Source organism: Doryrhamphus excisus, linkage group LG22, assembly GCF_037039965.1.
Source record: "Doryrhamphus excisus strain RoL-2023G ecotype Guam linkage group LG22, RoL_Dexc_Guam_v1.1, whole genome shotgun sequence".
Lineage (NCBI taxonomy): Eukaryota > Metazoa > Chordata > Actinopteri > Syngnathiformes > Syngnathidae > Doryrhamphus > Doryrhamphus excisus.
Window position 1 is genome coordinate 11,466,997 of NC_136378.1, and position 26,401 is coordinate 11,493,397.

Sequence of the window (26,401 nt, forward strand, 5' to 3'; positions counted from 1 at the left end):
AGGGTGTACTCCATCTTTCACCCAAAGTCAACCGGGATAGGCTCCAGAACATGCCTGCCAACCGAGTGAGGAAAAGCTGCATAGAAAAAGAATTTAATTTCACTATTATTCTAGAGATCTTTTCATGTTACTTATCACAATTAGTCAAAGCTGTTTTGACATCATTATTTATGCTGACGTAGGATAATATTATCCGATGCATTCAAAGTTCAAGCAGAAGTTCTGTCAACGCTGGGACATGGATAAACGTTGTGTTCATGTGTCGCTGGTTGATTCAACTGCTTTTGATTCTCACTGTCGTCTTTTCCATCATACAGAAACATTTTACATTGTAATGTTGTAAAACTGCAGTCAGTTCAGTGGTTTAAAGTTATTTCCTGTAAAAAAAAAAAGACATTTCCTGCAAAGACACCTTGTACATGTGGGTGTGTACGTGCTTTTGATAAAGAGGAAGACTGCTGAGCAACAAACTGTGAGGCTCAGAGAGCGCTGTCTGCCATCAGCGTGGGATCAGACCAGAAGAAATTCTGACTTATCAGAGCTCAAACTCCCAAACGGACGTTTGAAAGAGTGAGAACAAAGAAATAAGCGAAATAAAAGGAGACGCAGCATCACTGTGTTCCAGTCTGGTTCATACGGGCCAGAAAGTAAAACTGAATAAGCAGTTGGTGAAAACATTCTTCTTTAAAAAGTGAGATGGAGAATCTGTCTGTCTACCATGGGCCCATCGGCAAGAAGGAGGGGGAACGGCGTCTGGCTCTGGATGGACGCGACGGATGCTACTTGATCCGAAACAGTGACTCTGTGCCTGACGTCTACTGCCTGTGTGTGCTGTGAGTACAAGAGCGATTTTTGCTTCATTGTGGCTTCAGGAATCACGTACTGCAAACACACAATTCTGTTGTCTGGAGACGTTATTGATCTTGTCACCTTGAAGGATCCCAGAAATAAAAGTGAAAACAGGACATAGTTCGATGCTGGGGGGTTTTAAGTGGCATCAATCATGCAATGTAGCGTTGGTGTATCGGCTCTTTTTATTATCTTTCACTCAGGGTTAAAACGTGTGTGTGTGTGTGTGTGTGTGTGTGTGTGTGTGCAGGTGTAAAGGAACTGTCTACACATATAGACTCCACAAGTATGGCGGATGCTCATGGGCTGCAGAGGTGAGACTTCCACATTTCTATGAATTAATTAGGGAAGCAAATGTTTGCAGCATCAGAGTCCAATAAATGTGCAAGATGGTTCGAGACTCTAACCTGTCCTGAGGTATGAGTGTGTGTGTGTGTGTGTGTTCTTTGTGTGTAATTCGGCTGCAGCTAAATGGAAGCACTGATTCCTGATAAGAAATAGTGGCTGCAATGCAGTTGCACATAGCAACTAACAAAAAAATAAACACAATTAGAGCACAAAACATGAAAAGATAGGAAACAAGACTAGTTCATCTTTCTGGCTTCAATACATCTCATGCAATATCGCACCTCAGGAAGAACCCCATGCAGCGTTTTCACACTTTCTACTTCTTTTGTGCAAACTGTTTATTTGTAAAATGCATTCGGTGGCAACACAATAGGAGAAGGGATGGAATCAGTCTCGCACTATCAGTATAGGTTGACATGAAAGTAGTATGCCAGACAATATTGGATGTCAGCAAATGTAGTAATAATGATATTAAATGGAGAACAGAATACTTCACCACATTGCGCTTCAAAATTCTCAACTTCACTCTTCATGATTTTTCCAAAATAAATGAAGAAATCATTCTATTTTTGTCATTGATTATGGACTACTGTTAGTCTAAAATGATACATATTTAAACAAATGTTACTTATTTTAGGCATGAATTAAGCATTTCCAAGCAAAACAATGGCTAAATTAACTAAAATATAAATATAAGGCATTGAATCTACACTGGTCCCTAGGTATCACTAATGTTACATTATGTAACATTGATAAGGCAATGATCACCGCCAAAAGAACTGTATAGAAACAGGAACGCTAACATCTGTGAACGTATTTACTATATTGGGTAATAGGAGTGTAAAAATGACTGTAGGGGTGTTACTTCAAGTCTGGAGGGCTCCAATAATGTAAAAAAATATGATAAGAAGGTTGTAAACACGTGTTCTGTGCTATACTATACTATTTTATTTTTTAAACTAAAGGTATCAGGCTCCAGCAAGTTTGTCGTGCTGGCCCATGTTCACAAAACAGTCCATTATGAAATGCCGTTGACAGATTTAAACACATTTATTTTATAATATTTAATATATAATAAAAACATATTAAAATAAAAAAAATAAAAATTTAAATTAAAAAAAAACATTTATTTTGCTGGTAGGGAATCAGGAACTCCAGCCACTTAATGCTTGATGGTGGCATCTTTAGGAACTGTAAACAAATGTGGCTTTCCCTGTACGAGTCATTGCTAGCAAGTAACCAGAGGAGCAGAGCTTGGGGGAGGCCACAAAACTTATCCGTCTTACAGCCACGCCCATATAAGGAAATCCGCTCCTCTGTGACATCACAAAAGGGCAGTTTAAACACGCCTTCTGAAACGTTTTGAGTCATCTCAAACTTTTTTCAGGGCTCACTTCCAAATGCTAACTTTGTCATCGTTTAACACGAGAATACAACATTCTAACGACATTTATAGGTCAGACAAGTGGGAAAGCATCATAGGTCCCCTTTAAGGCAATGATGTCAGTCTTACGTTTAGACTTCCTGTACTCATCAAAAGGTGAATCAACTACGGCTCGACAGTAAAGAATGTTGAAATGATTTTGAAAAATGACGCTCTATTGGTCCCTATGCTAAATTCACTGTAGATTCTTGGTCCTGCAGTGTTGGATTGTGCTTGAAAATGCACGTCTATATGCTATTTATCAAGTTGAGAGGTTGTTGAGTGCTTTTTGAATGGTGGAGATACTTCTAAAATGACCACATTCCTTTTCCTTTGCTATCCTGCAAAACAGATTTAAATTTCAGCGTCGCTCTTCACACGGCGAGTGTAGGATTGCAGCTGACACAGCTTGTGATGAGCTCTGGAATACCGGCTGCAAAGGCTGTTACGTGAACATACAGTGACATCTCCATACTTTCTACGTCGTGCATGCGTGACGAGTACGCTGCAAGCAGATGTACACGGACAGCGTCAATCAAACAACATTGAGGGCAAATAACACATATTGCGGCACAAGCTCAATAATGGTTTCCATTATTCATGTGCAATATCACTTTAATGGAATATTTGCTAGGCAACACTTGCCGTTGGAGAGGTAGGCATTTGCGGGAAGCAATTTTTATGTTTGATCGAATGATTGTAAAATGTATTAAATTGTTGTTTTTTTTCCTTCAGCGTGTGACTGAATGCAATAAAGGCTGAATAAAACTTCTCACTCGATAATACCACACAGTTTTTAAATGTTCAATTCAGCTTCCTTTCGGTGGAGAGCTAGGACGGCTTCCAATTTTTGTTTTGCTATTTTGAAGCAACATATGTTTGTGGTTATTTCTGTTTTAATTGGCCACAGCGGAAGCTGCGGAGATAATGGGACACATTTCAGACATCACCTATAAATCCTAAAATAATTGTTTTTTTTTTTTTTTGACTAACATGTGAAAAAGCCTGAGGGAGAGAAAACAAGACTTTTTCCCAATTTAGCCTCTAATACCCCAGTGTCTTATTTTTCCATCTGCCATCACCAGTTATGATTTTAGCAATTCCTCCTTGAATCTTTTCATCTATTAATTTGTTGCCTTTAATGAGAGATGTGCCAAATTGAGTGTGCCGTAGTTGAAAAGATTTTTTTTCCTGGTCAACTTTGATGTCTTTTGTAAAGTGCATTTGGTTGAGAGCTCATTTCAAACCAACCACATGTCATCCTCTTATTTTCCCTGTGGGGTTTGATGTGAAGATGAAGTCTGGGGATTCTTCTCTGCCTCATGCTTTACTTTCTTTCATTTCTTTTTTCTACCTAGACCATTCCTGGTGTGCAGAAACGATATTTCCGTCAAATCAAGAACTTGATAGCAGCTTTCCAGCAGCCCGACCAAGGAATTGCCATGCGTCTGCTGTACCCTGTCACTGCCCAGGGACGGGCGTAGACACCCACAGTGGTGCAGAAACCCAGTAATAGCCTGTCACCGGCAACACCACCCGGGCGCTCGCCTGCAGCAGTTGTGTGCTGCTCAGGGACTGAAAAATGGGAACAAAAATGTGCTGCGAGCTCTTAGAGACAAACCTCACACTCGGCATTGATCTAATTAGACCATCCAACTCAAGGCTTTTTTAAACAGCCTTTTAGTTGCATCCGTGAGAGGTACAGACTGTATAGTTAAGCAGTGGCATCATTACGTCTATTTTAGGTGGGCTGAATATAAAATATTCATAAGCCCCCTAAATAATTTCATGTTGTTTTATATAGTAATTGTATATGCATTATCAGTCAAAAGTTTGGAGACACTTTATAAGGTTAGTGTTAGAGAAAGTGTCCCTAAACATTTAACTGTCAGTGTGTCAATCTATCAATATGTGTGTGTATCTAAAATACACATATACTGTATGTATAATCATATATTTGCAACAATTTTCAGTGGGTTGCAGGTCTGTTTAAAGGTTCTAATGTATGTAATGTAAAGTATGCATGTCCTGCAAGTTACACGCAACATACAGTACATGTCCATTACCAGACCTGAATTGATTAGACGATATTGGATGAAATTAACTTGTTTTTTTTCCACACACACACATGTAAGTGTGTGTGTATGGGGGGTGGGGGGCATTTTTGTAATGGACATTACCAGTTCCGCTGGGGGAAAAAAAAAGTGTGCTACAGGAAAGAGTGAGCGAGCATCCATTCAGCCAGGACAGTGGTCTCCTAGCAACCAGGCCCTCCATCTTTCCAGCTGCTGTGATGAGGCTGGACAATATCTAACGGAGCATATGGTTTTGAATGGAAGGCGCATCGCATAGAGCTTGTCGGGAACGTATATCACCTGCTCGCAGTCACAACATATGCGACGTGCAGCTCTGTCATCCACAGCCCAGGAGAGAAACACAAACAATTAATGGCGGCAGATGGCGGTGTGATGCAGGGTGGGAGGCGTGTGGGTGGGAGAGGCAGACGGATGGGGAGGTGGATTACTGAAAGCTCGCTTAAAAAAAATAAAAAGTCTTTGCATAAACTTTTCTGGGGGGGGGAGGAGAAGCTTGGAAGTGGTTCCCATGTATCCTGATTGGCATTTCCTAATGAGACGAGACAAGCTGTAGAGTACGCTGCAGCCAACTTCAGGTCCTGCCCCTTCTGCACTCGCCACCCACTCACTGAGCCTCAGCTGTCACATTTCTTCCTCCAGGCCTCTGCGCCTTTCTCTCCCCATTTCCTCCTTCTTCTTCTTCTTCTTTGCTTGTGACAGATGCAGGTTTCCCATGCGCGGCTCAGTTTGGTCCATAATGATGGCCGATAATGACAGCACAGATTTGAGAGTGACAAACTTCCCGAGACGAGAACAAAGAGCGCCCGACAAATGTTGTGCAAAGAGAGCGAGCCAGAGACATGAAGACTAATGGAGCCAAATAACGAGCCAGAATGACTTTGCAATCCCAAGGAGCACTCTGATAATTCACACATAATAACTTTAATCAGCATCGGAACCCCATAAAGTCAGATTTTTCAGCGAGAATATTTACTATAGCCATGTATAATTCTTTGCAAAAATGTAACTGCTTTTTCTATTGATTAACAATACTGACACTTACTTATGAACAACAGAACTTCCAGTTGAGCACTTTTTTCTCAGTGAGTGAGAACACTGGCTATGTACATTCTTGATTGGAGTATACACACTCACACAAACTACTGTTGGAGCACAGCAGAGGCAGCTATCCAGACGAGGTTTGCGCAGTTTCCAAGTTGACAAGGCCTCTCTTACACTTTATGTAAACGGGAGTACAGTACAGCCGGGGTAAACCACCTAGAAACTGGCAACCGGCGACTTCTCGAATGCAGATCGCTTGTTTTCTGCGTGATCTGGAACAGAATCCAAAGTGAAGAAGATTGTTGAGACAGCAGATGAGTCAGTGAAGTTTCAGGCTAGCAGGGATACAAAAAGCGAAGCCACAGCCAAACCACACTTGCTTGTGCCACTGTTAGAAACCAGACAATAATAATAAAATACCATCATTCTGTCACAATTAAAGGCATTTGGAGATCTTTTTTTCCCCTAATCGCTCTTCTTGTTCTTCTCGGATGATGTCTTCTTTTTTTATACAGTATAGAAAGGGTAGAACAAATTCGAGTCGAGTAGAAACAGGCAGTCTTTGGTGGGGTGGGGGAGCTACTTGAGTGTTACCTGCCCCCCACCTCGCTCAGAGTCATGAAGTGGATGTTGGAGGGGCAGTCGGACAGCTCGGGTTGCTGCTCTATAGGCAGGGAGTAGTAGCCGTCGTAACCCTGCACGCGTCCGGTGGACAGCAGCTGCTGCTTCTCCACTTCGCTCCAGGCTCGGCTCCCCGGGTCCCCTAATTCCGCCTTCTTCCTCTCGTGATCCCACGCCCCCTCCACCGCTCTCCTCCTGGCCTCCTCCCGAACCCGAACCCTCTCCTCCTCCTCGCTCCCACCGTAACGGATGCACAAACACAGCGCCCCCTGCTGGAGAGTGATGTCGGCGAACCGACGAGTTCTGCCACTGACCATGGCGCTCATCTGCGACACGCTCACGTTGACCCCGCTCTCCAGTACGCGCCCGCCAACCCCTAAACCCAGAGCCAGATCTTCCTCGATGGGCCGGGACTGGAGGAAGTGGTGGGTGTCGCAGCCGTGCACGGTGAAGCTCAGCCCGCTTAGGTGGACCGCGCCGTTCAAAATGGCTGCCACGCGCCGGCTGTCCTCGCTGGCCACGCCGATGACTTCTGCGCTTACGTGGCCGTGGGAGATGGCGAAGCGGATGCTGGGGCCAAGAAGAGAGGGTCGGGATCCGAAGGGTGGAGGGCGTGTCGGTCGGTGGCAGGCTGACCCGACCGGCGATGAGACCAGCGGCAAACGCTCCAGAGAGATGAAACGCCTCAACTGTTTGCGCAGCTCACACTGGATTCCCAAAACCACCTGCACAGAGGAGGAGTACAAGTATGACAGCTATTATTAAAATACATACAAAGAGTTTGGGCGATGAAAAATATCTGTCCCTAATCCTAACCCTCTAACCCTAACCCAAATAATTACTTAATTGAATCATGAAGTCTAATATAATATTTAATATAGCAATATTAACACTGTTTAGAATTGTAACTGCAATGTTGCTCATGTGTCGTCCAACTAAATATATTCATAAATGGAATAATTTTACAGTTAAAGCGTACAAAAACCTGTTTACAACCTTCTAAATACTATTTTTAACATCATTAGAGCACTGTAGACCGGAAACAACACCCCTATATTCACCTTCACACTTGTATTACCCAATATAATAGACATAATAACATAATATAATAGGACATATAAGACATAAAAACAATATAATGTAGATTACATTAAAATTGGGAGAGTTGTGTTTGTTTTTGCTGGGCAGCGTACTTCCTGCTGCAGCTATTGTCTCATCAATGTAACATTACTGACACCGACGGACCAATGTAGAATACTACACGTTATATCTTTGAATGTGTCTTACATTTGTATTTTTGTTATTTCAAATAGCTATTTGGATAGCGGTTAAACAGCATATTGTGGCTTGTGGTATTTTTTAGATGAAGAGAACAGAGGAATTCACTCAAACTGAAGTGAGTGAAGACACAGAGCTCAGTTCCATAAAAGTCAGCCTGGTGATAACAGCTGTGCTCCTTTGTAGGAGTATATTTTAATCATGTTTATTGTCTACCAAAGGTGAGGTTATTTTAGGATGACATTTTAAAAAAATAATACAAATGTATTACTTCCTCCACAGTGTTGATATTAAGCATTCAGATTCATAATGTTGGAAAGTTCACCTTGCTAGAGTCCCAGTCTTGTGTCTTGGTTTGGGTCGTCATGAGTTCATACGTCTGTTCCATGCGGCCCAGCTCAGGCTTTGGGAAGCCTGGAACAACATTATGAAGCTGGAAGCCAAATAGCTGCAGCCAGCTGCCAATATCTGGAGAAGGACACAACATGCACGGATATCATTACACAAAAACGTTAGACTATAATATGATGCTGTAAAATAAGGCCAAGGTTAAAGATGTCCCGTGTACAATATATGAGCATAATACCGAGATGACAAACGCAAACATGTTCCTTTTCTAATAAACAATTCTGCTGCAGGAAAACATGACGAGCCAAATGAATGTTCCATTGTCGTGAAGGACAGACGCCTCAACCGACATCCTACATTCACTCTGATACTCTGCTATTCCATTTCCTTCTTCTCTCGCTCGAGCTTCTGTTTTGCCTCTTGGGGGAAACTGTGTTCTTGACAGACAAAAAGGGACAAAGCATAACAGTGTGTGTAAAAGAAACAAAAACACACACACACACATACACACAAACCCAAAACAAGATGATCAGAAGCTGTCCTGTCGGTTGCCTGCATGTTTTTCAGTCTATTACATCTTCCCTGTCTGACACATTGCCTCACCTGTGTCATCTCATTTCAACAGCGGATGTTTTGTACCTACAGGTGAGGGAGTGTATCTGTGTGTGATAGTATTGTGACACTTCAGCTGTTTCCACGCAGACATTTTGCTTTGAATCAGTAAATCTTGATCAGTAGGGATGGAGATAGATGTGTCACTTATGTAAATGTCATCACGTAGGTGCAGTAACACATATAGACAAACAACCATTCACACTCACATTCATACCTATGGACAATTTGGCGTCGCCAATTAACCTAGCATGTTTTTGGAATGTGGGAGAAAACCCACGCATGCACAGGGAGAACATGCAAACTCCATACAGAGATGGCCGAGTGTGGAATTGAACTTTAACCACTTGGTCGCCGCGCAGCCCAAAAATGAACAATGAACATATAATATATAAGTCACAATGGACTATAAGTCGCATTTTCAGGGGGATATTTACATATAAAACATAAATAAAATGCAATAAAAACGCTCCGGAGTATAAGTCGCAGGACCAGGCAAACCATGAAAAAAAAGTGTGGTTTGAAGTCCAGAAAATATGGTGCATACAATGACGACACAGCGGAACCTTTCATTTCATGTTTTCCTTGTTTTCAGCTTCTGTCAAAAAATTACGCAAAGATTTTACTTAGGTTCTGATAGCGTACAATATGGTGTTTGTCTTGTCAATAAATAACTCATAACAAGACAGGAAGGTGGTGTCCGTGTAGATGTCTTTTTATATTATTTCTTATGAAAACCAAGGTTTCACTGTAAACAATATTCTTGGAAAACTGCAGAAAAACAAACAGCATCAGTCAGAAGGAGACACACCATGGACAACAACAACAATGGAAAAGAACGAGAGTCTCTTGTGTTTACTGTATGAAGAACGAGGACAAAATGAAAAAAAAAAACAAAAATCTGCATGGTCACATGGTGATGTTTTTACATAACTGGAAGCCTGCCTGACCAGAAAAGGGAAATGGTGCATGGTCAATGAAAAAGCATATTTAGGTTTACACAACTTAGTCTCACACCTTACCTGTTGTAAACTGTGTCACTTCCTCCACTCTCCCCACAGGACAATTATTTTTGAAGGCATACAAGTTAAAAGGCTTTGGCTCCTTGCTCAAGTCCGCCCATAATTCATGGTTTGGTGAAGTCCAGCGACCGGCTAGTGTGTCATAATCCCGCCTCCCCAGGTGGACCAGCCGTGTGAGGGGATCATACATGCCTCCGTGGAAGCCAATGATGAGCTGGAACTCAGGGTTGGTGTCCTGGTAGACTTCTCCATAAGGGGTATAGAGGATCTCCTTTACCAGTCGGCCCTTGCTTGAGAAAACAGCCCTCGGGGTCCCCACACTGTCACAAGCCACGTAGTACTCCTCCCCGCTGCTCAGCTCCATGGCGATAAGGTGACCCTGAAGGTCATAGTACAGCGATGTGATCAGGCTGCTGCTGTGGTTGTACAAATGGCTGACCCGGGTGGGCTGCGAAAGATCAGCATAGAAGAACTGCAACTGCTCGCCCAGACTCGTCTTGGTGGCCACCCGCCGGCCCAGCCCGTCGTATCGGTACCACACGGTTCGCTCAGTCGCTCTGTTAAAGACCCGTGTCAGAAGCCCGTTGGAGTTGTAGTCAAATAAGTCATTGGCACGCTGACGGAGGAAGCCGTCCTCATCCACACTGTATTGGATCTCCCCAAGGTGTGTGATGCGGTCTCGCTGGTCATAACGCAGGGGAACCAACCTGGAGACAGGCAGACCGGTAATTAAGCTTTGGATCTATTGAATCTGACTAAGACTGTATTAATAAGCCCACAGCGCCACTTGCAGCAACATCACACAAATCACGACATTAACATGCCGAATGGTAGCTGATACAACATGTACGCTGTTTCACTTGAATGATTCCGCAGTCACAAATGTTTTTTTTTTACAACATAATAAATCATTCTTCTGGGAGCAATAATGTTAGCGGGAATATGACAATCCTAATTTCCTGCAAAACAACCACTAATAATATCATGTAGGTGCCAGAGGAAAGGTTAGATGGCCATGTAATTTGAACAATAAATCTTTAAACCATAAAAACATTGTCAGTTTATCTAGGTTGTAATATTTAGGTGGGGAATTGACCTGCTGGCAGTCTCCTGGGAACTTGAATGTCAAATTTCATGAGACTGTTGAAAAGTTGATGAGGTAGTTTGGAACAAACCGAGGCTGGCTAGCGGCGCTTAAAAAAAAAGGACATAGGACACCTATGTGCAATGCATATGAAGTTATTTAGCCCTAAAATAACTACAGTATTTGAAAAGAAGGAATGTAATATTTCAGTCACGACCCTTGTAGGCCCCAAATAACTCATCTTAGTGGTGTTGAACATAATAAAACAAGCCAGGGCATATCATGTTATGTTAGGTTGAGTGTCCAGTTATGCACAGTGCTTGAACTTTTCTGCATGCTAATATGACCCTGCTGACTAAAAACCTCACAAGAGAGTCAGAATCTACAGTTGGTGCACTCAAAATTTGCATTTTTCCCCCAGTCTTGCCAAAATATTGGCTCTGCAATCACTAAATATTTATGCCACATTTATGCCAGAACAGTCACCGCATGATTTAATATTTTGGCCCCGTTACTATAGCCTAGTTTCTTGCTTTGCTGCTGTTGTGTCAAAGCAAAACATTGTTTTATTTGCATTTACAAAGATCCTGTACTTCATCAACATTATCTGTGTAATGGAGATGTTCTGTTCTGATTCTGTCTTACCTTGCGCTGGTGCCATGGCTAAGCAGGTTGATGTTCCCATTGAGGTCGTAGCTGTAGCGCCATTGAGGCCGTTCATTGACGGCGGCACTTTGCAGTTGGCTATCGGCATCGTACTCGTAAGTGTAACGCGTCACATTGCTGTCCACGCCCACCCGAATGTCACAGGTGGTTGTACGTCCTGCGGAATCATACTGGATGGTCATCCAATAGGCGATGGATTTGAGGATCTCGTATTGGACCTCCACCACTTGGCCGTAGGAGTTAAACACCTTGGTGTGCTTCATCAGATGGGTGGTGATCACCTAGACAACAGCAGCTTATGTTAACCTGAGGACATAGTTGAAGTAGCATTTCAAATAAGCTTGAATAGAAACTATTTTACTAGTAAAGAGGACAAAGTTCATGAGCTTTTTCGATGTACACAAAACACAAAGAATTGATCACAAATTTAACTCGGTTAGTGATCATTTTTCCTTTGCAGCAAAAAGGCATAAGGCATATCAAGATGCTGATTAGACAGCATGTTTATTGCACAGCTGTGCCGTGGGCTGGCCACAATAAAAGGCCACTAAAAATGAAAGAAAGCTGTGTTTAAATAAATGAAATTGAAGAATAAAAATGTAGTGGTAAGCGGTGGATTAAACTAGCCAATGAAAAAACACATACTGTAATTACAGTGGAGCTTCCATAGTTGAAGGCCCCCTGGGGTTGTATGGTTCTTCATTTTACCAACATTTTCAAGAAAAATACATTAAATGGATTACTCCTGCATAATTCGGGGCTGATTCCTCTCCTTTTGCTTAGTGTAAAAGCCGCACCCACTAAATTTAGAGGAGAAACAGATGTATGTATATACAGTGGTATGAAAAAGTTTGGGCACCTTTATAAATCTCTGGTTGTTTGGATCAGCCATTTCAGTGAAATATATCATATACTAGCAGACAAACACATGGATAGATGAGCAGTGAAATGATGTTTATAGAATTTACAGAAAGTGTGGTATACCTTTTGAGTGCTAAGTTGCTGTGTGATGAGTTTAGTGTTCTTTTTATGATGAAACATTGTTACCAAGCTTGTGGTGAGTGCACTGATAGCTTGTGATTGACACCTGCCAAGAAAAGAGCTACCGATTCCATTTAAACAATGAGTAGTGGGCCAATTAGACTGATTCCATGTAAGTCTTTGGCATCTTTAGCCTTCCAATATTTTAGAAACATTTAGGACTGATAACGTAATTTTCCCCATACACACCAACTGCTTCTTTCACGTGACAAAAGACCAAAACAAATCAATTTTTATAGAAACACTGATGTTTGTGCCTCTATAGAACTTACCTGGTTAAGGTCGTAGAAGATGACGCTGAACTTTCCAAACTGTTCCACCCGTCCCGATACATCCACATAGCGGTACAGATCGATCGGCAAAGGAGTCTCATTGATCACCGCCTGCATGCTGGTCACTCGGAAGTTATTATAACTGTAGTCAAACCTGGCATTGACTAAACCTTCCTCGCTGAAGCGGAAGATCTGCCGGCTGGTCAGTGGTCCTAAACACAGAAATTCACAGACATTAACAAGACACACATACACACGCATGCACGGATCCCCCGGTTGGCCATCACGCTTCCCGGATGAGCCTACCTAATCCATTCAATCCACGAAACTCGTTCAACATCATTAACGCAGACACGCTCAGTGCAATCCATTCAGTCGTAACTATCCGCACACCTCTTTGGCATTTCCAGTGGTGACCTTTAATATGGCGAGATAATGAAATCTAAAGACAATAGCCATGATGGGCCAATGTGCTCCTTAATGTCAGAACATCAACTTTAACAACATCATTCATCTCCTCTCTGGCTAGCGACTACCACTCATCCTCCATTGGGAAAAAAAACGCCTGTTAATGAAACAGCATTACAGCACCATTTGAGATGACTCTGATTGCACTTAAAATGACTAAGCGTCTGGCTTAGCAGACTGAAGAGAGCAGGATCAACATTACATCCTCTGTTTTTATTTTCTGTGGAATGTTGATTCTACACCTCCCCTAATGGGGAATGGCAGATTCACAGAGAGTGAGTAGCAGGTTTTTTCCACAGCCCAAGGGAACTCACAGTCTGCTCATCTCGTTTCTATAGCTGTCATCTTTTTTTGTGCTCATTTTCTCCTCTTGCCTATCTCCCACCTTCTTTGAGTCCCAACTCTTCCTTGTCTCCTCTCAAGTTGACAATTACCACTATCTCTCCTCTCTCCCAACTTCCGTTTGTTCTGCTGAAATGAGATCAGTTAAAGGAAGGTGAGAGTCTTTTCACAACGAGGGCAAAGTGATAAAATGAACACACACACACACACACACTCCAACGGAGCCCAGCACACGGGTGACACTTAGTCACAGCGAGCCAATCCTAAGGTGGACTAGTAGCAGAGAGCAGAGGTGGGATTCTTGCTGCGTTTGTGAATTGCATCAATGGCAATATAAGCCTAAGTCCTGCCTTGGCTCCGGGGACACTCCTGGTGGTCATGACTTTGCTGGTAATGTTGCCATCTATGAAATCCACTGTCTTTCAACAACAGGTGATGTTTTCATCTGAGCTGGTTTGTGTTTATTCTTTTATTTGCTTGTTTAATCAGTTGGATGAGACAATTTCAAGTGAAAATCGAAAGCCGAGGTACACTCAAAACCTGCTTAAAATAGTGGCCAAAAACTCTGTGACCATTGATTGGACAACACATTCATTTTAAATAGTAATATACTCTTAACTTACAAAGTTGTCCCTCTTGATACCGGACATTTTTGACATATTTGACAGATTTTTGAGGACACACAGAATATTGTGTTCAAGGGCTATATAGACATGACATATGCCAAAAAAATGGCTAAACTCTCATCTTTCACCAGAAACCAAAAAAACTTTTCTACCTTTTTCCATTCTTGAGTAACCAGCAGTCAAACATAGGTAAGTTTCACCAAATAGCAGTTCTCAACAAAAAAGGGAGCAAAACAACATTTTGTGAAAAGATACATATAAGCATAACTTTCACTTTGACACAAATTTAGGTATACAGTATAAATTCAGACAAAATCTAAAAACAACACAAGAAATGGTGTGCGGCATCCGCTGCCTTCTGAAGCGCTGATGCAGCCGACTCCCCGTTCTGTGCCCCGAGAGGAGATACAATATCAGTGTGATATCAGTGTGCACAACGGCCGTTTCAAGCATGGCGCAAAAGCTCACTCGTCACACATCATCCGGATTCCGACGCAGCTCCGCACACAACAAAAGTTCCTCCTGCACTAAAAGTGCTACAAAGAGTCTGCATGCTCCCAAATCCGTACTGAGGCGGTACTCATCCCCGATATCGCCCGATACCGATCGGTGGCCGATCAATGGGAGCACCCCTATGCTTCAAGTCACACTCTCACGATGACTGCACAAAATGGTGTGCCGGGCGGCTTTACTTGCACGTATACCTGTCTGCCTGTATCGTATGGAGCTTATGAAGCCATTATGAGTAAGATGGATGGTCTTGACGGTGCCAGAAGCCTCATCGTAAGTGAAGGTGACCAGGGTGGAGTCATAAGTCATCTCAGAGAGCCGTGCTGCTGGAGTATACCTTTGAAAAAGGGAGAATAACAAAATGTCAATTTACATAAAACTAAATGTGTATGAAATTAACAATTAATTTATCTTAAAAGAGTGGAAGCTATCACTTCTAACAATACTCCCAAATTGCTCAAAAATTACTCAAATTAGACAAGTTACACTGTTTAATTAATTAAAAAAAGCAAAATCAGGCTGCCATGGCCTTTGAAATCTTGAAATTGTGATAATTTTTTAAAGCGTCCCCATAAAGCTAATGAGTATTGAAAAAAGTGAAACGTCAGAACACTGTCCCAATCAGTCCTGCAGCTTTCATTAAAATCACATCAGTGGTGTCTGATGATGGTGATGATGATGATGATGAAACGGACCTTTAATCATTCTCCCTATCAGTCCAATCACTATCATCTGTAGGAACATCTGAAAGTGTTGCATGTTCTGTACACTAAACCGAAAATGAAATCACTTTGATACAGTTATCTTTCATGGCTGACTACAGCAACAGGTCTCACCTTGGGACCCACGTTTTGTCATAGTCATTCATTTGTGACTCACTTTAAAGGGGACACATTATGCTTATTTTCCGACCCTTTGTATTGACTTGTGGAAACCTGTAGAGCAGCTACACACAATAACTCACACAGAAAACTTTCTCAATTTTCCAGAATCTGCACCTATTCTAGCTGTATTTCCGTGGATTTGTGCTTCCCGCAAATTGGTATAGCAGTTGATAATAAATTTCTTTGGAGAGCTAATTGAAAAGTATTTAGGAGCTACTGGCAGCTCATGATCTACTGGCTGGAGACCGTGTAAGAACTCAAAACATAGGCACCGCTCCGCCAACCTGCCTGCGCCCGAGGAGGAGCACTCATTGCTTTTGTCAGACACACTTTGTCACACGGTATGTTCCCCTTGATCTAAACCCAACTGAGATCATTTGTAGATGGATGGCAAAGGAAGCTTACAAAAATGGATGTCAGTTCCAGACAGTGGATACTCTCCGTGAAGCCATCTTCACCACCTAGGGCAACACGAGCCTCCTGGAAACACCGGCATCAAGCATGCCTAAAGCCATTCTGAACAAGAGTGGCGCAGCTACTCATTACTGAGTCCTTTTTTAGAACATTTTATTTTTATTTTGGGGTTGGGGGAATTCAACCTGAACCACTGTCTTTGTGAGGTAGGGCTGTTGGAATTTCCACCGCTAAAATGATATCCTATGCCGTAATATTGTTTGTTACACACGGCAACTGGGCGAAGAAGGGTAGACACTGTTGAGAGCGAGACATTGTGTGAACCATGTGAGCGATCATCACAGCTAAAACCACAACGAACATGAAGCGGCATCTGCAGGTGAGTCATCCTGACATGCAAAGAGAAGAGACAATTTGCAGAATAATCGGTTGTTATTTTGATATGTCCTTTTAGTAATGTTTTGCACAATGTTGTGTGTGTCATATTATTCATATAATATTATTTAGCATCTGAAATACATAGTTTCATGTTTTTTTTGTCAGGTAAAAGGTTCACAGAGGGCTAGGGTTATGTGTTGGACCTAAACCGGTCACCCTGGTGCCATTTCAGTTTCAACCTACCACCACTGTTACGCCTTGCCATACCTGTAGATGACACTGCGTCCTGTTCCTAAGTACTGAGTCCTGAGCAGCCTCCCATCCAGGGTGTGGTCCTGCAAGAAGGACGCCTGGCTGTCTGGAGGCGTGTAGATATTCCGGTAGTATCCAATGGACAGGAGTGAGTGCAGGCTGTGTTTGGCCATACTGGGCAGTGTCACCGCAGTCAGGCGGTCCGTTTGGTCATATTCAAAGACATATCGTCGCTGGCTGTGCAGGAGAAGCATGACCGACTGCAAGGACACGGACACAAGTGCGGCTCTTAGTGAATCAGCATTTCTCCATTACACAAAATTACTTGGAAGGATGAGATGCTGCCAATATTGCTATTGTTGACATCGGTATCAGTAATAAAGTGCTGCACAATATCGGCTAGCACTGTATTTTCTGGAGTATAAGTCTCTATGGAGTATAATTTGTATCAGTCAAAACATATATAAGTCACAATATGAATTGTCACAATTTGTATGCGTATTCTGAATGTCTTATATTTCTATTTTAGTTCAGTTAGCGCTTCTTATGCTTGAAAATGCTTCATTTATGTAAAATATGTAATATTTGTTTGAATATGAATTTTAAAAATTCATTTAAAATTCATTTTCTATACAGGTTATCCTCACAAGGGTCACAGAGGTATGCTGGAGCCTATCCCAGCTGACTTTGGGAGAGAGGCGGGGTGTACTGTACTGGCCGCCAGCCACTATCGCTCACATTCATACCTATGGACAATTTCCAATTAACCTAACATCCATGTTTTTGGAATGTGGGAGGAAACCGGAGTACCTAGAGAAAAGTCACACACACACGGGAAGAACAAGCAAACTCCACACAGAGATGCCCGGGCAGGGAATCGAACCCTAGTCTCTGAGCTGAGTGCACCGTGCAGCCTATTTCAGCAGCTTACTCAAGTAAATGAATGTTCTGTATAATACGTTCTATTTAAAGCGCAGGTATAACACCACTCTTATAATATTAGCAGTAGACCTTCAATTAAAATGATTTTGTGAGTTTCATTAAAATAAAATTAATGTTATATTAAAAGCTGACACTGGGTATATTTCTGGATGGATGTTTCATTAGACTTCATTTTGAGAACGGAAATTGTACCTCCTAATTCGTCACACTTTGGAATGGAACAGGCTGGTGTTCACAGCGTACTTATTTCCATTTAGAAACAATCCCGTGGGCCGTGCACCGTGTTTCAAAGTGCGAGTAATGCTGCTTTCAGTGATCTACTGCTTTGTAATAAATGTCAGGAAGGTAAATTCAAAGCTGTGGTGTCTTACAGAAAAGGAAAATGTGCTTTTTCCAATGTGCTTTGTTACTGTAATGATTATTATTGTTGTGTGGTGAGGAAGGTATGTGGTTAACACAAAATGTCTAACAATGTGAAACTCACACATTCATTTTATTCATTTTGATCATGAATAGACTTGAAGGCTGGGGAATTGATTTTTCCAAACCATCGGTTTCAGACTTTTGGTTTCAGAAACTATAAGCTGCTGAGCAATTCTGAAAGGCGATGACAACATAAGCTGAGGTCTTACTTTGTCTATGTATGTGTAGCTCCATATCTTGCCATTCACCCAGGCTCTGGACACCACCTTATCATTCTCGTATTTCAGACGTTCAAACCATTCTCCACGGTGGATGGCTGACAAGAGTCCACCCCCAGAGTAGGTGACATTTACTTCAGTGTATTTGCTACTCGGGGACCAGACCACGGGTCTGCCAAGAGTATCATACTGGATATGGAGGGTGAATTTCCTGTGGTCGTCGTAGATCTTCCCGACTCTGGTGTTCTGATCAAAGTCTATGGACAGGAGGTTCCTGTTATGGGCCTGAATGGAAAGGGCCACAAAAAAGGATAAGTTAGAGGCAAGATTCAATAAAATAGTCATGCAAGTTTGAAACTTAACTGCTGTGTAATCAGAAATTCTCAATAAGGTCGCAGACTGTGGGATTTATAAATCTCGGTTATAACTTTCACGAGTTTAGATGAATCAGAAGTGACATTTAGAGTAAAAAAGGCTTCCCAAAACTGCCTCACGTGCAAATGGAATCCTAATCAATTACTAAGCGTTCAATTTCCTTTTCTTTTGAAATATCCTCTTCATGCCATATGCAGACTGTTCCACTGAAGAAAATAGATGTTTTTGTGTAGTATTTGAAAAGTCGTATTTGTGTAAAGTACAGTTCAGGTTTTGTGACTCAAAAGAAGTATTAGAGCGCTAACGTGGTATTTGTGGAAAGTACAGTCCAGCGTTTGTGACTCAGCTGTTTGCTCTGTGTGATGTATTTAATCACTCAGAACAGACAAAATTATTGCTCTCAACGTGACTGGAATACTCCATACTGAATGGATACTGTATTTTTATTTGTCTTTGAATATTCTGTAACTAATAATAGTCAACCACAAAACACTAATATTTATGAATTATTATTATTAATAATTACCAATGATTTATTCATGAATGAATTTGTGAAAAGATGCAGTAAAGCAAGGGAGTGGTGTTCGAACCGTGAAATATTCAGGGACGACTGTATGTATATTTTGTGTTGATGCAACCCACTCATACAAATCTGTTGCCAGGTACTGCAAATGGTAGTAATTTAGCATTTTACCCTGAGTCTGCGTTCATAAGTGGTGTAGTTCGTCTTGCTCTGCTCCTTCCTCTGCCTCCACTCGATCAGGCTGGGGGCGTGGTCACCGGGCAGGCTGATGTTACAGCGGCTTGCGGTTGGGCTGACTCCACCGCCAGCTCCTGCAGGGAGGAGGGGCTCCGTGCTGAGTGACAGCTCCATCCCGCTGGCCAGCGAGACAAAGAACGAGCCGTCGGCGCTGACTTTGTATGAACTCTGTGCATGGTCTGGGTGTCAGTTCACACACACACACACAAACACACACACACAGGAAGTCACAAAGCCACATGAGCATGAACATGTACAGCAACAAGTGTGAAAAATATCAGTCATTGTCTCGGTAAATAACCTTAAGAAAAAAAAATAATGCGTGAAAGTCACATTCAACAAACTGAAAACAACTTGCACTGTGTGCGATATTAAAAGAATCTACTGTGTAGATGCCATGCACCGTATGCATGCACCCACAACACCATATTTGGTGACCAAATAAATACATCCATAAATGATTCCCTCTGCCACCACTGGATGATGTCTCTCTGTGACACTTAATGCCCGAGAGGCAATATTCATTACTGTGAATGCGCTGGCAAGTTAGCCTTGCAAGGTTTATTCCACACTGTTCCCTAGCAGATATCTCACAACATCGTGCAAATGCTAGCATGCGTGTATTAATGGGGGCCGGGGCAGCCTCTTTTTTTTATGCAGTTCTGTCATAATGACAAGTGCCGGGAAGCAATTAAAAAGATGACATGAGAAGAAAGTGCTCCCATGAGCAAATGCACCATGCTCATTTTCTCCCTTTTTAATTTCTGGTGGTCATTAAGAAATTTCAAACGCGATATGACACCCAGCACACACTCAGTACAACAGCATAAAAAAAAAACAGTAAAAAAGAAAAATGAGAGAAAAACACAGGTCAGATTATGTAAACCGAAGCTAAATAATAGCTGTGTTTTTGCTGTTTGCTAGTCATAAATGTTTCATCATTCATAACCTCGCAGGCGCCACTTCTTATACGGTTGTGAATGTTTAGCTGACCCCCCCGAATGACTCATAAACTGCCTCCAGGCAAGTTGGTGGACAAGAAGATGGGGGGCAGACGCATGAGGGGTTAGGCTATAATCGTCCGTGTGCCAGCCCGCAAATAAATGGAAACATTACATCTGGACCCCAGTTCTTTGTAAGCGGCTCACGTCGAGCAGGAGGGGTGTCCAAAGATTTTCCACTGAGGGCTACGTAATGAAAAATCAAAGGATGTGAGGGGCCACGATGATATATTTTAACATATTTTGTAAATTTTTAAAAAGGGTGAAAAAAGTATGTCTCTATATTTAATTATTGAATTATTTATTATTTTATTAGTTATAAAATATTTTATATAAAATTTATTTTATATACATTTTAAAATAGAATGTATTTAATTTTATCATTATAATTTATTATTAATTATTGATGATTTTTAAACCTTTTTTTGTTACATTTTTGTGCCGTGGGCCCACTCATACCCCGAGTCATTCAATGAACTCATGTTTTCCGACAACCAGGCAATGATGAATGACACCAAGTCACAACCACAGAAGCGCACAGCCCAGCTCAACGCCAACGCCAAGACCGACAACATGAAGATCAGTGTCAGTAAGACCGTGGCCGTGACCGTCAGCAGGAGAACACAGAAAACGATATCAACATCAATAGAAACCAGTTGAAGCAAGCCAGTGAATCAAAAGTACCTGGGTAGCATCTTCAGATTCCAGAAAGCCGACGTCGTCAGCCACAAACTCTCCCCTCTCCAAAGCAAAACTCATTCATGTCATTTTCCTACCAACGCCAACCAAACAAAAGCCCTCAAAGAAAGTGACCACCAGTGAGATGAAAAGCAGTGAAGAAGACCAAGCCACATAAAATCAGAAATGAGGTGATAAGAGACATGGACACCTCGGACGCCTCACACATACGCCTCTAAACCAACCAGCTCTTTGGGTGTAGGCTACAACCCCAGAAACCCTGGCTGAAGAGCCAGACAAAAACCAAGTCTCTGACAGTCACCCTCAAAGCCCACGAGATGTCCTCCTCCAGGCCAGTCGCCTTGCTGCTGACAGATGACTATGACTCCCGGCGACATCCACCAGTACAAGGAGGAAAAAGACCACACTTTGCACACCCGTGACATTTTTTTGATCAATGAAAAAAAATGTTCCTCAAGCCTGTGGGCACAAGACGGCATGATGCACTACCTCGCTTGAATGTGTAAATGGTGTCACTGGCAGACAGGTTGGTACTGGTGACAAAGTTCTCGCGATTGGAAGCCTCGACCTCCACCCGAGACCAGCGCTCCAGGTTGCCTTGGAAACCCCGCACATCACCGGTAGGGAGGGTGATGTTGGTCACGCGTCCTTCGTTGCTGTATCTGTAACAATAAACACAAAAGTCCGCATGCAGATATGACTGAGCCTGTTGGACAAACGAACACAGTGGTAACGAGCACGTGAACACGCATACGTACACACGCCAGCACTCCCACCTACACACAAACATTGGTTCAAGTGACAGCTATGATTTATATAAGCAATTATCCAGCTGTGAGACTATGTTGGCAGTGGTAAATAATTCAGACAGATGTGTGTGTGTGTGTGTGTGTGTGTGTGTGTGCTTTATCTGTAAAAACATGTGGACATTCAAAGATAAGTGAATATGTCTTCCAGCAAATGTCAGCTAAGCGTAGACTAAAAAGGATGGAACACTTTTCAGTCTTATTGTTTTTGAGAAAGGTAACAAAATCATTTCCACAAAAAAGTCCAAGCATGAATAAAATACGTGTTTCCATGGTGACACGCTCCACAGAAGGACAGAAAAGTGAGAGGACAATGAGTACACAACTTACTCATAAACAGTGGTCCAACTGTTCTCGTCACTCTTGGTTGCTAGGAGACCAGTGTTACCATGGTAAGTGATGTGGGCAACGTCGTGACCCTGGCCTGACACTTTCCTCAGTGTTCCGCTGTTGCTAAGAGACAAGCGGTACACCTGTCCGCCGGGTAGCGCCAGCCAGAGCGGCACGCCGTGAGCGTCTCTCTTCACCTGTAGTCCATACGCATCACGGCCGATTACTCCAGACAGCAGGCCGTCTCTGCCGTATGAGAAATTGTAAAGGTAGTGGCCTGTGATCAGGTGCTTGGTGTGCAGGTGGGAGCCATTCTGCAAAAACAGAAACAGATTTTGGTTGCAGTAACATTTCCACATGCTGAAGTTAGCTACAACTAATGACCAAATATAAGACGAACCCTCTTTTTCAAGACCACACTTGTCAACATTTGCATTGGAAAAGAAGGGAAAGATATGTCTTTCCCAAAAACACAAGTGTTGACAGGAGAAGATGTTTAAAAACACCTTTTTTCCACATTGCTATGGCAGGTTAATGGTGAAAAAGGTTTGCTGTGTGTTGCAGCACCCACTTTATAATGCCACCTACAGGACTGGAATGGAACAGTAGCTCAGAAAGTCATGATTCGGTTCATTTGACCTTGGACGTCTGCGCTCCACTGAGTTCACATTTGTAAAGGCAGACTAGTCAGTCAGTTTTAAAAAGATAAATGTTGCTACTGCAGATGAACTCCAACAAATTTACCTGCCACTTTGGCTGGTCTGAAAATAGCACACATGAACACAGAGTGCTTGTGGAGCTTCGTGTGTACAGAGACAATCACCACATCATAGCGGGGTTGGCAATTAAAACCTACCTCAAAGTTATTTGTTTACTGTAGCAACATTACAACCAGGCTATCTTTATTGCATCACTGTTAATGGAAGAAGTCATTAATTACATTTATTTTATTTACCTCATAAATAAAGCATTCCGGAGGTTGACATGCAGGTCCCTAAAAACTATTTATTCCAGCTGTAAAGCTTTATACAGGTGGTCCTCCATTTATGATATTCCATGGGTACAAACACGTAAATGTATTAAAAATGTCATTTAATAATACAATAATGGAGTGTGAGGCTCATGCTGGCCGGAAGACAGCCACACTGAGGAAGAATAACTTTTTTGGCTTCATTTTGTGGAAGTGCGTTAAAGAAAAGGAAAGCTATTGTTGATATATTCATACATCTTTAGATACATTCTATTGTCTCGGTGCAATTGCAGTTGACTAACTTCTCATAGCCACATAAAACGCACACTCACACAGCACAACCGTTAAGCTAATTTAGATATACGTTCCCACCGACTTGACTTATTGTACATGCAGGCTTCTAATAACATTCAACAGCATTATATTAGCTTGTTTGATTTGGAGACAAAGCATTGACACAAATACAGATTGTGTACCTGACTGAAGAGGTACAGCTCCTGATCCAGTGGCGATCTGATCTCCACCACCCCGGCTGGGCCAGGTTGAGGCTGGTTGGGGCTCACAGCTCGGATTCGGATGTTTCCTAGATCGCCAATATACAGGGTGCCATTGGGACCCACAGCCAGAGAGGAGGGGGCTTTCAGACGAGCGTCACGAGCGTAGCCTCCGTCACCTCGTAAATAACACAAAATTGTGAGTTAGCGCCACGGATGCCACGCTGAGTTACACATCACACTCGTACAAACACATTCTTCCTTTCTGAAGTAAACATGTGCAGCCAAGTTCTGCAAATAAGAAGAGCTCATGGTGTGCCCTGAGCGCTTATCGGTTCCGGACAGGACTTGGACTCCAGTAGCTCCCCTATGGTCTGGATAAGATCAGCGTGATAGTGACTGAACACATTCACATGTCGTGGTAGCGCAGCAGGATAACTGCCGGGCGATGCCCTTTGAATGCAGCTAATAGGAAGCAGGTCAGTGCCAACACCAGAATGGAGGTTTATTATTCCCCGGAATACGTAGAACGCTTTCTCGCATGGGTTTTGTGGGGACATGCTGACGTTCCAAGACAGACACTGTGTGAGTGTTTACGTTGAAACACGGCATCGGAAAGCCTCTGAAGAGTATAATCATCAGTTAACATCAAGACGTGATTGAAAATATGCAAAGCGAAGTTGAAGAAAAAAAAGAAGCGGTTACAGCCTATTGGCTTGTGGCGTGGGGGAGACTTCCCTTGGCTTTGAAGGGGGCATAGAAGAAAAGGCAGCTTTTTATGATCTGAATTAAATGATAAAATCACATCCTCTGACATTTACAGTGGAAAGCACGGCCTAACGGACAAAGGAACATCTGCTTATTTGTTTGGTCCATTTTCTCAACCTTTTATTAGATTTCAGGTGCCCCGCCATGATTTGCCAACCAGTTTAAAACGTTCATCTGCTATAGCGGGAAAGCTTTTTCTTTCGCCAGCTGTAAAATGATTGGATTTGAAAGGCTTCTCTCATGCTGGTTTATACTGATATTCAGCTGAAGGTCTTTCCAAAGAGAGGCGGCCGCTTGAATACAAATGCACGAATCACACAAACATACGTATGTACACTTGTATACACCCAAGACAGACTTAACTTGAACACAGCCTTAAATCTGCCATTTCAGTCACGTACACAAAAAGGTCATCGTCACTGGTTAAAGCCCAAATTCCTCTTAAATAAATTCATTTGGACAGGCTGAACAAAGGCAAACAGAATATGAGACGGACTAAGCAGAGGATGTTCTGTAAATAAAATCTGAAGCGAGCACGGACACGCAGGCAGTATAATCACTCTTTTAAGACCCGCTTGACAACATCAATTATTGGCTGTTGTCTGCACAATGTTTTTGTCTTAAAAGGTTCATTTAATGCACGGCTAAACCAGGGTGGAATGATAGGATCTGATTTTCAAGTGCAGTTTCATGTCATTCTTAACTATGTAATCCTTTAATACAGCCATATTATAATATCTGTTGTCACATAACGATGCGTGTGTGTGTGTGTGTGTGAAAGTTGCCTGATAACATACCAGAGAAGCAGTCACAGTTGGGGTCTATCTTGCAGTCGCAGTCCGTAGGAGCTCCAGAGATAACTGATATCTCCCCATTGGTTGACACCTGTGTTGTGTTCAAAAATCCATGTCACACACGGCACAGAAACACAAACCTCTGTTGTTGAGAAGGTCATGCTAAAAAAATAAAAAAACAGGTAACGCTGACATTTCAGAGTTACTATATCAAATGAAGTTGCGCTGGTTAAATTATAAAGTAATCTAATAATAAGCCTGGGTGCTGAAAAAAGACTTTAAAGTCAGGATCCGTTTTGGGTATTTTTCTGCAGGCTTTACAGAAATAAATGGTGGCTTTTTATGTTTTGAAAAAATCTAATTAAGTCCAAATAAATGACAAACTAAACTCTTAAACTCTTAAACTAGATTACCTGTCTTTGTGGAGTGTTTTTCATGAAGGTGACATCGGCTACACTTCACATTTTATTGAGCTGATCCATGTTGGTGAATGCTTCATTTGAAATAGTTGCAAGATGTTGCAATCAGGTCTCTATTCACTCAGCACATGTGATAAAAAATGAATATATACACGTGTTGCTCCATTTGGGCCACGAACTATCAGGGAGTCTGAGCAGGTGTTTGATTTAAAGAGACACCGGTTGATTTTAAATGTCTTGTGACTTGACTGTGATCAATGCTTCAAAACTATGCCCTCTGCACGGAACAAGAGCTGGAAATTGATGCTTGTCACGGTTCGCTAGCTGTCTGTTCTGCGAGTGTGCTGAGAGGAAACATCCTGTGATCGTACAGTCGTGCGTCTGCGTGGCAGACAAATGAAGTGGGTCGACGCAGCGGATCAAAATCTTTCAACCTGCAGGGGGCATTTGTGGTTGCATACTGTATGTCAGTGTACGGTTCTCTTTGGTAACGTATTAGACTCTCATATTACACATTAGGTACACATTTACACCTACTCATACACAACCTATGAAATATGAGTGCTGCATCAAAATTGCTGCTTTTACAAAATAATATTTGGTATCTATCATTATGTCGGTATCGTGCAGAAGTGCGCTACTATCAAACTGGGAGCAGTTTCTAATATTTTGATTCACTCATGTAAAGTAATTATGTTATTTTTATTATTTTTTGCTTAAAATTGACATTCTCTGGACAATGTTTTTTTCACATGTAGACACAAGGAATGGAACCGTTCTCTCTGGCCTTCATGAGATAACCCACCCTTATCCACCCTGTGTGTGCG

The 26,401-nt window shown here is 42.2% G+C and overlaps 2 protein-coding genes across 5 annotated transcripts in view; one reads left to right on the forward strand and one right to left on the reverse strand.

The window, feature by feature from the left end:
* Window positions 1–496: 496 nt before the first annotated feature.
* On the forward strand, window positions 497–4,764 carry LOC131110607 (SH2 domain-containing protein 1A). Its single transcript, XM_058063861.2, has 3 exons — window positions 497–833; window positions 1,100–1,163; window positions 3,979–4,764. The coding sequence occupies exons 1-3, from the start codon at window positions 697–699 to the stop codon at window positions 4,102–4,104; spliced, it is 327 nt and encodes a 108-aa protein (XP_057919844.1). The 5' UTR covers window positions 497–696; the 3' UTR covers window positions 4,105–4,764.
* Window positions 4,765–5,101: 337 nt separating this feature from the next.
* Window positions 5,102–26,401, reverse strand: part of tenm1 (teneurin transmembrane protein 1) — a 162,550-nt gene continuing 141,250 nt past the window's right edge. For 3 of the 4 annotated variants that reach the window (XM_058063856.2, XM_058063854.2, XM_058063857.2), the window contains 13 exons: window positions 25,159–25,246; window positions 23,576–23,772; window positions 22,130–22,443; window positions 21,483–21,655; window positions 19,228–19,472; window positions 18,150–18,443; window positions 16,591–16,835; window positions 14,842–14,984; window positions 12,702–12,913; window positions 11,368–11,669; window positions 9,639–10,345; window positions 7,982–8,124; window positions 5,103–7,103 (listed from right to left, as the gene is read on the reverse strand). In XM_058063856.2, coding sequence (XP_057919839.2) covers window positions 6,348–7,103; window positions 7,982–8,124; window positions 9,639–10,345; window positions 11,368–11,669; window positions 12,702–12,913; window positions 14,842–14,984; window positions 16,591–16,835; window positions 18,150–18,443; window positions 19,228–19,472; window positions 21,483–21,655; window positions 22,130–22,443; window positions 23,576–23,772; window positions 25,159–25,246 — 3,819 coding nt within the window. In that variant the 3' untranslated portion in view covers window positions 5,103–6,347. Of the gene's footprint in view, window positions 7,104–7,981; window positions 8,125–9,638; window positions 10,346–11,367; window positions 11,670–12,701; window positions 12,914–14,841; window positions 14,985–16,590; window positions 16,836–18,149; window positions 18,444–19,227; window positions 19,473–21,482; window positions 21,656–22,129; window positions 22,444–23,575; window positions 23,773–25,158; window positions 25,247–26,401 lie in introns of all 4 variants that reach the window. The other variant, XM_058063855.2, reaches the window with a different exon arrangement.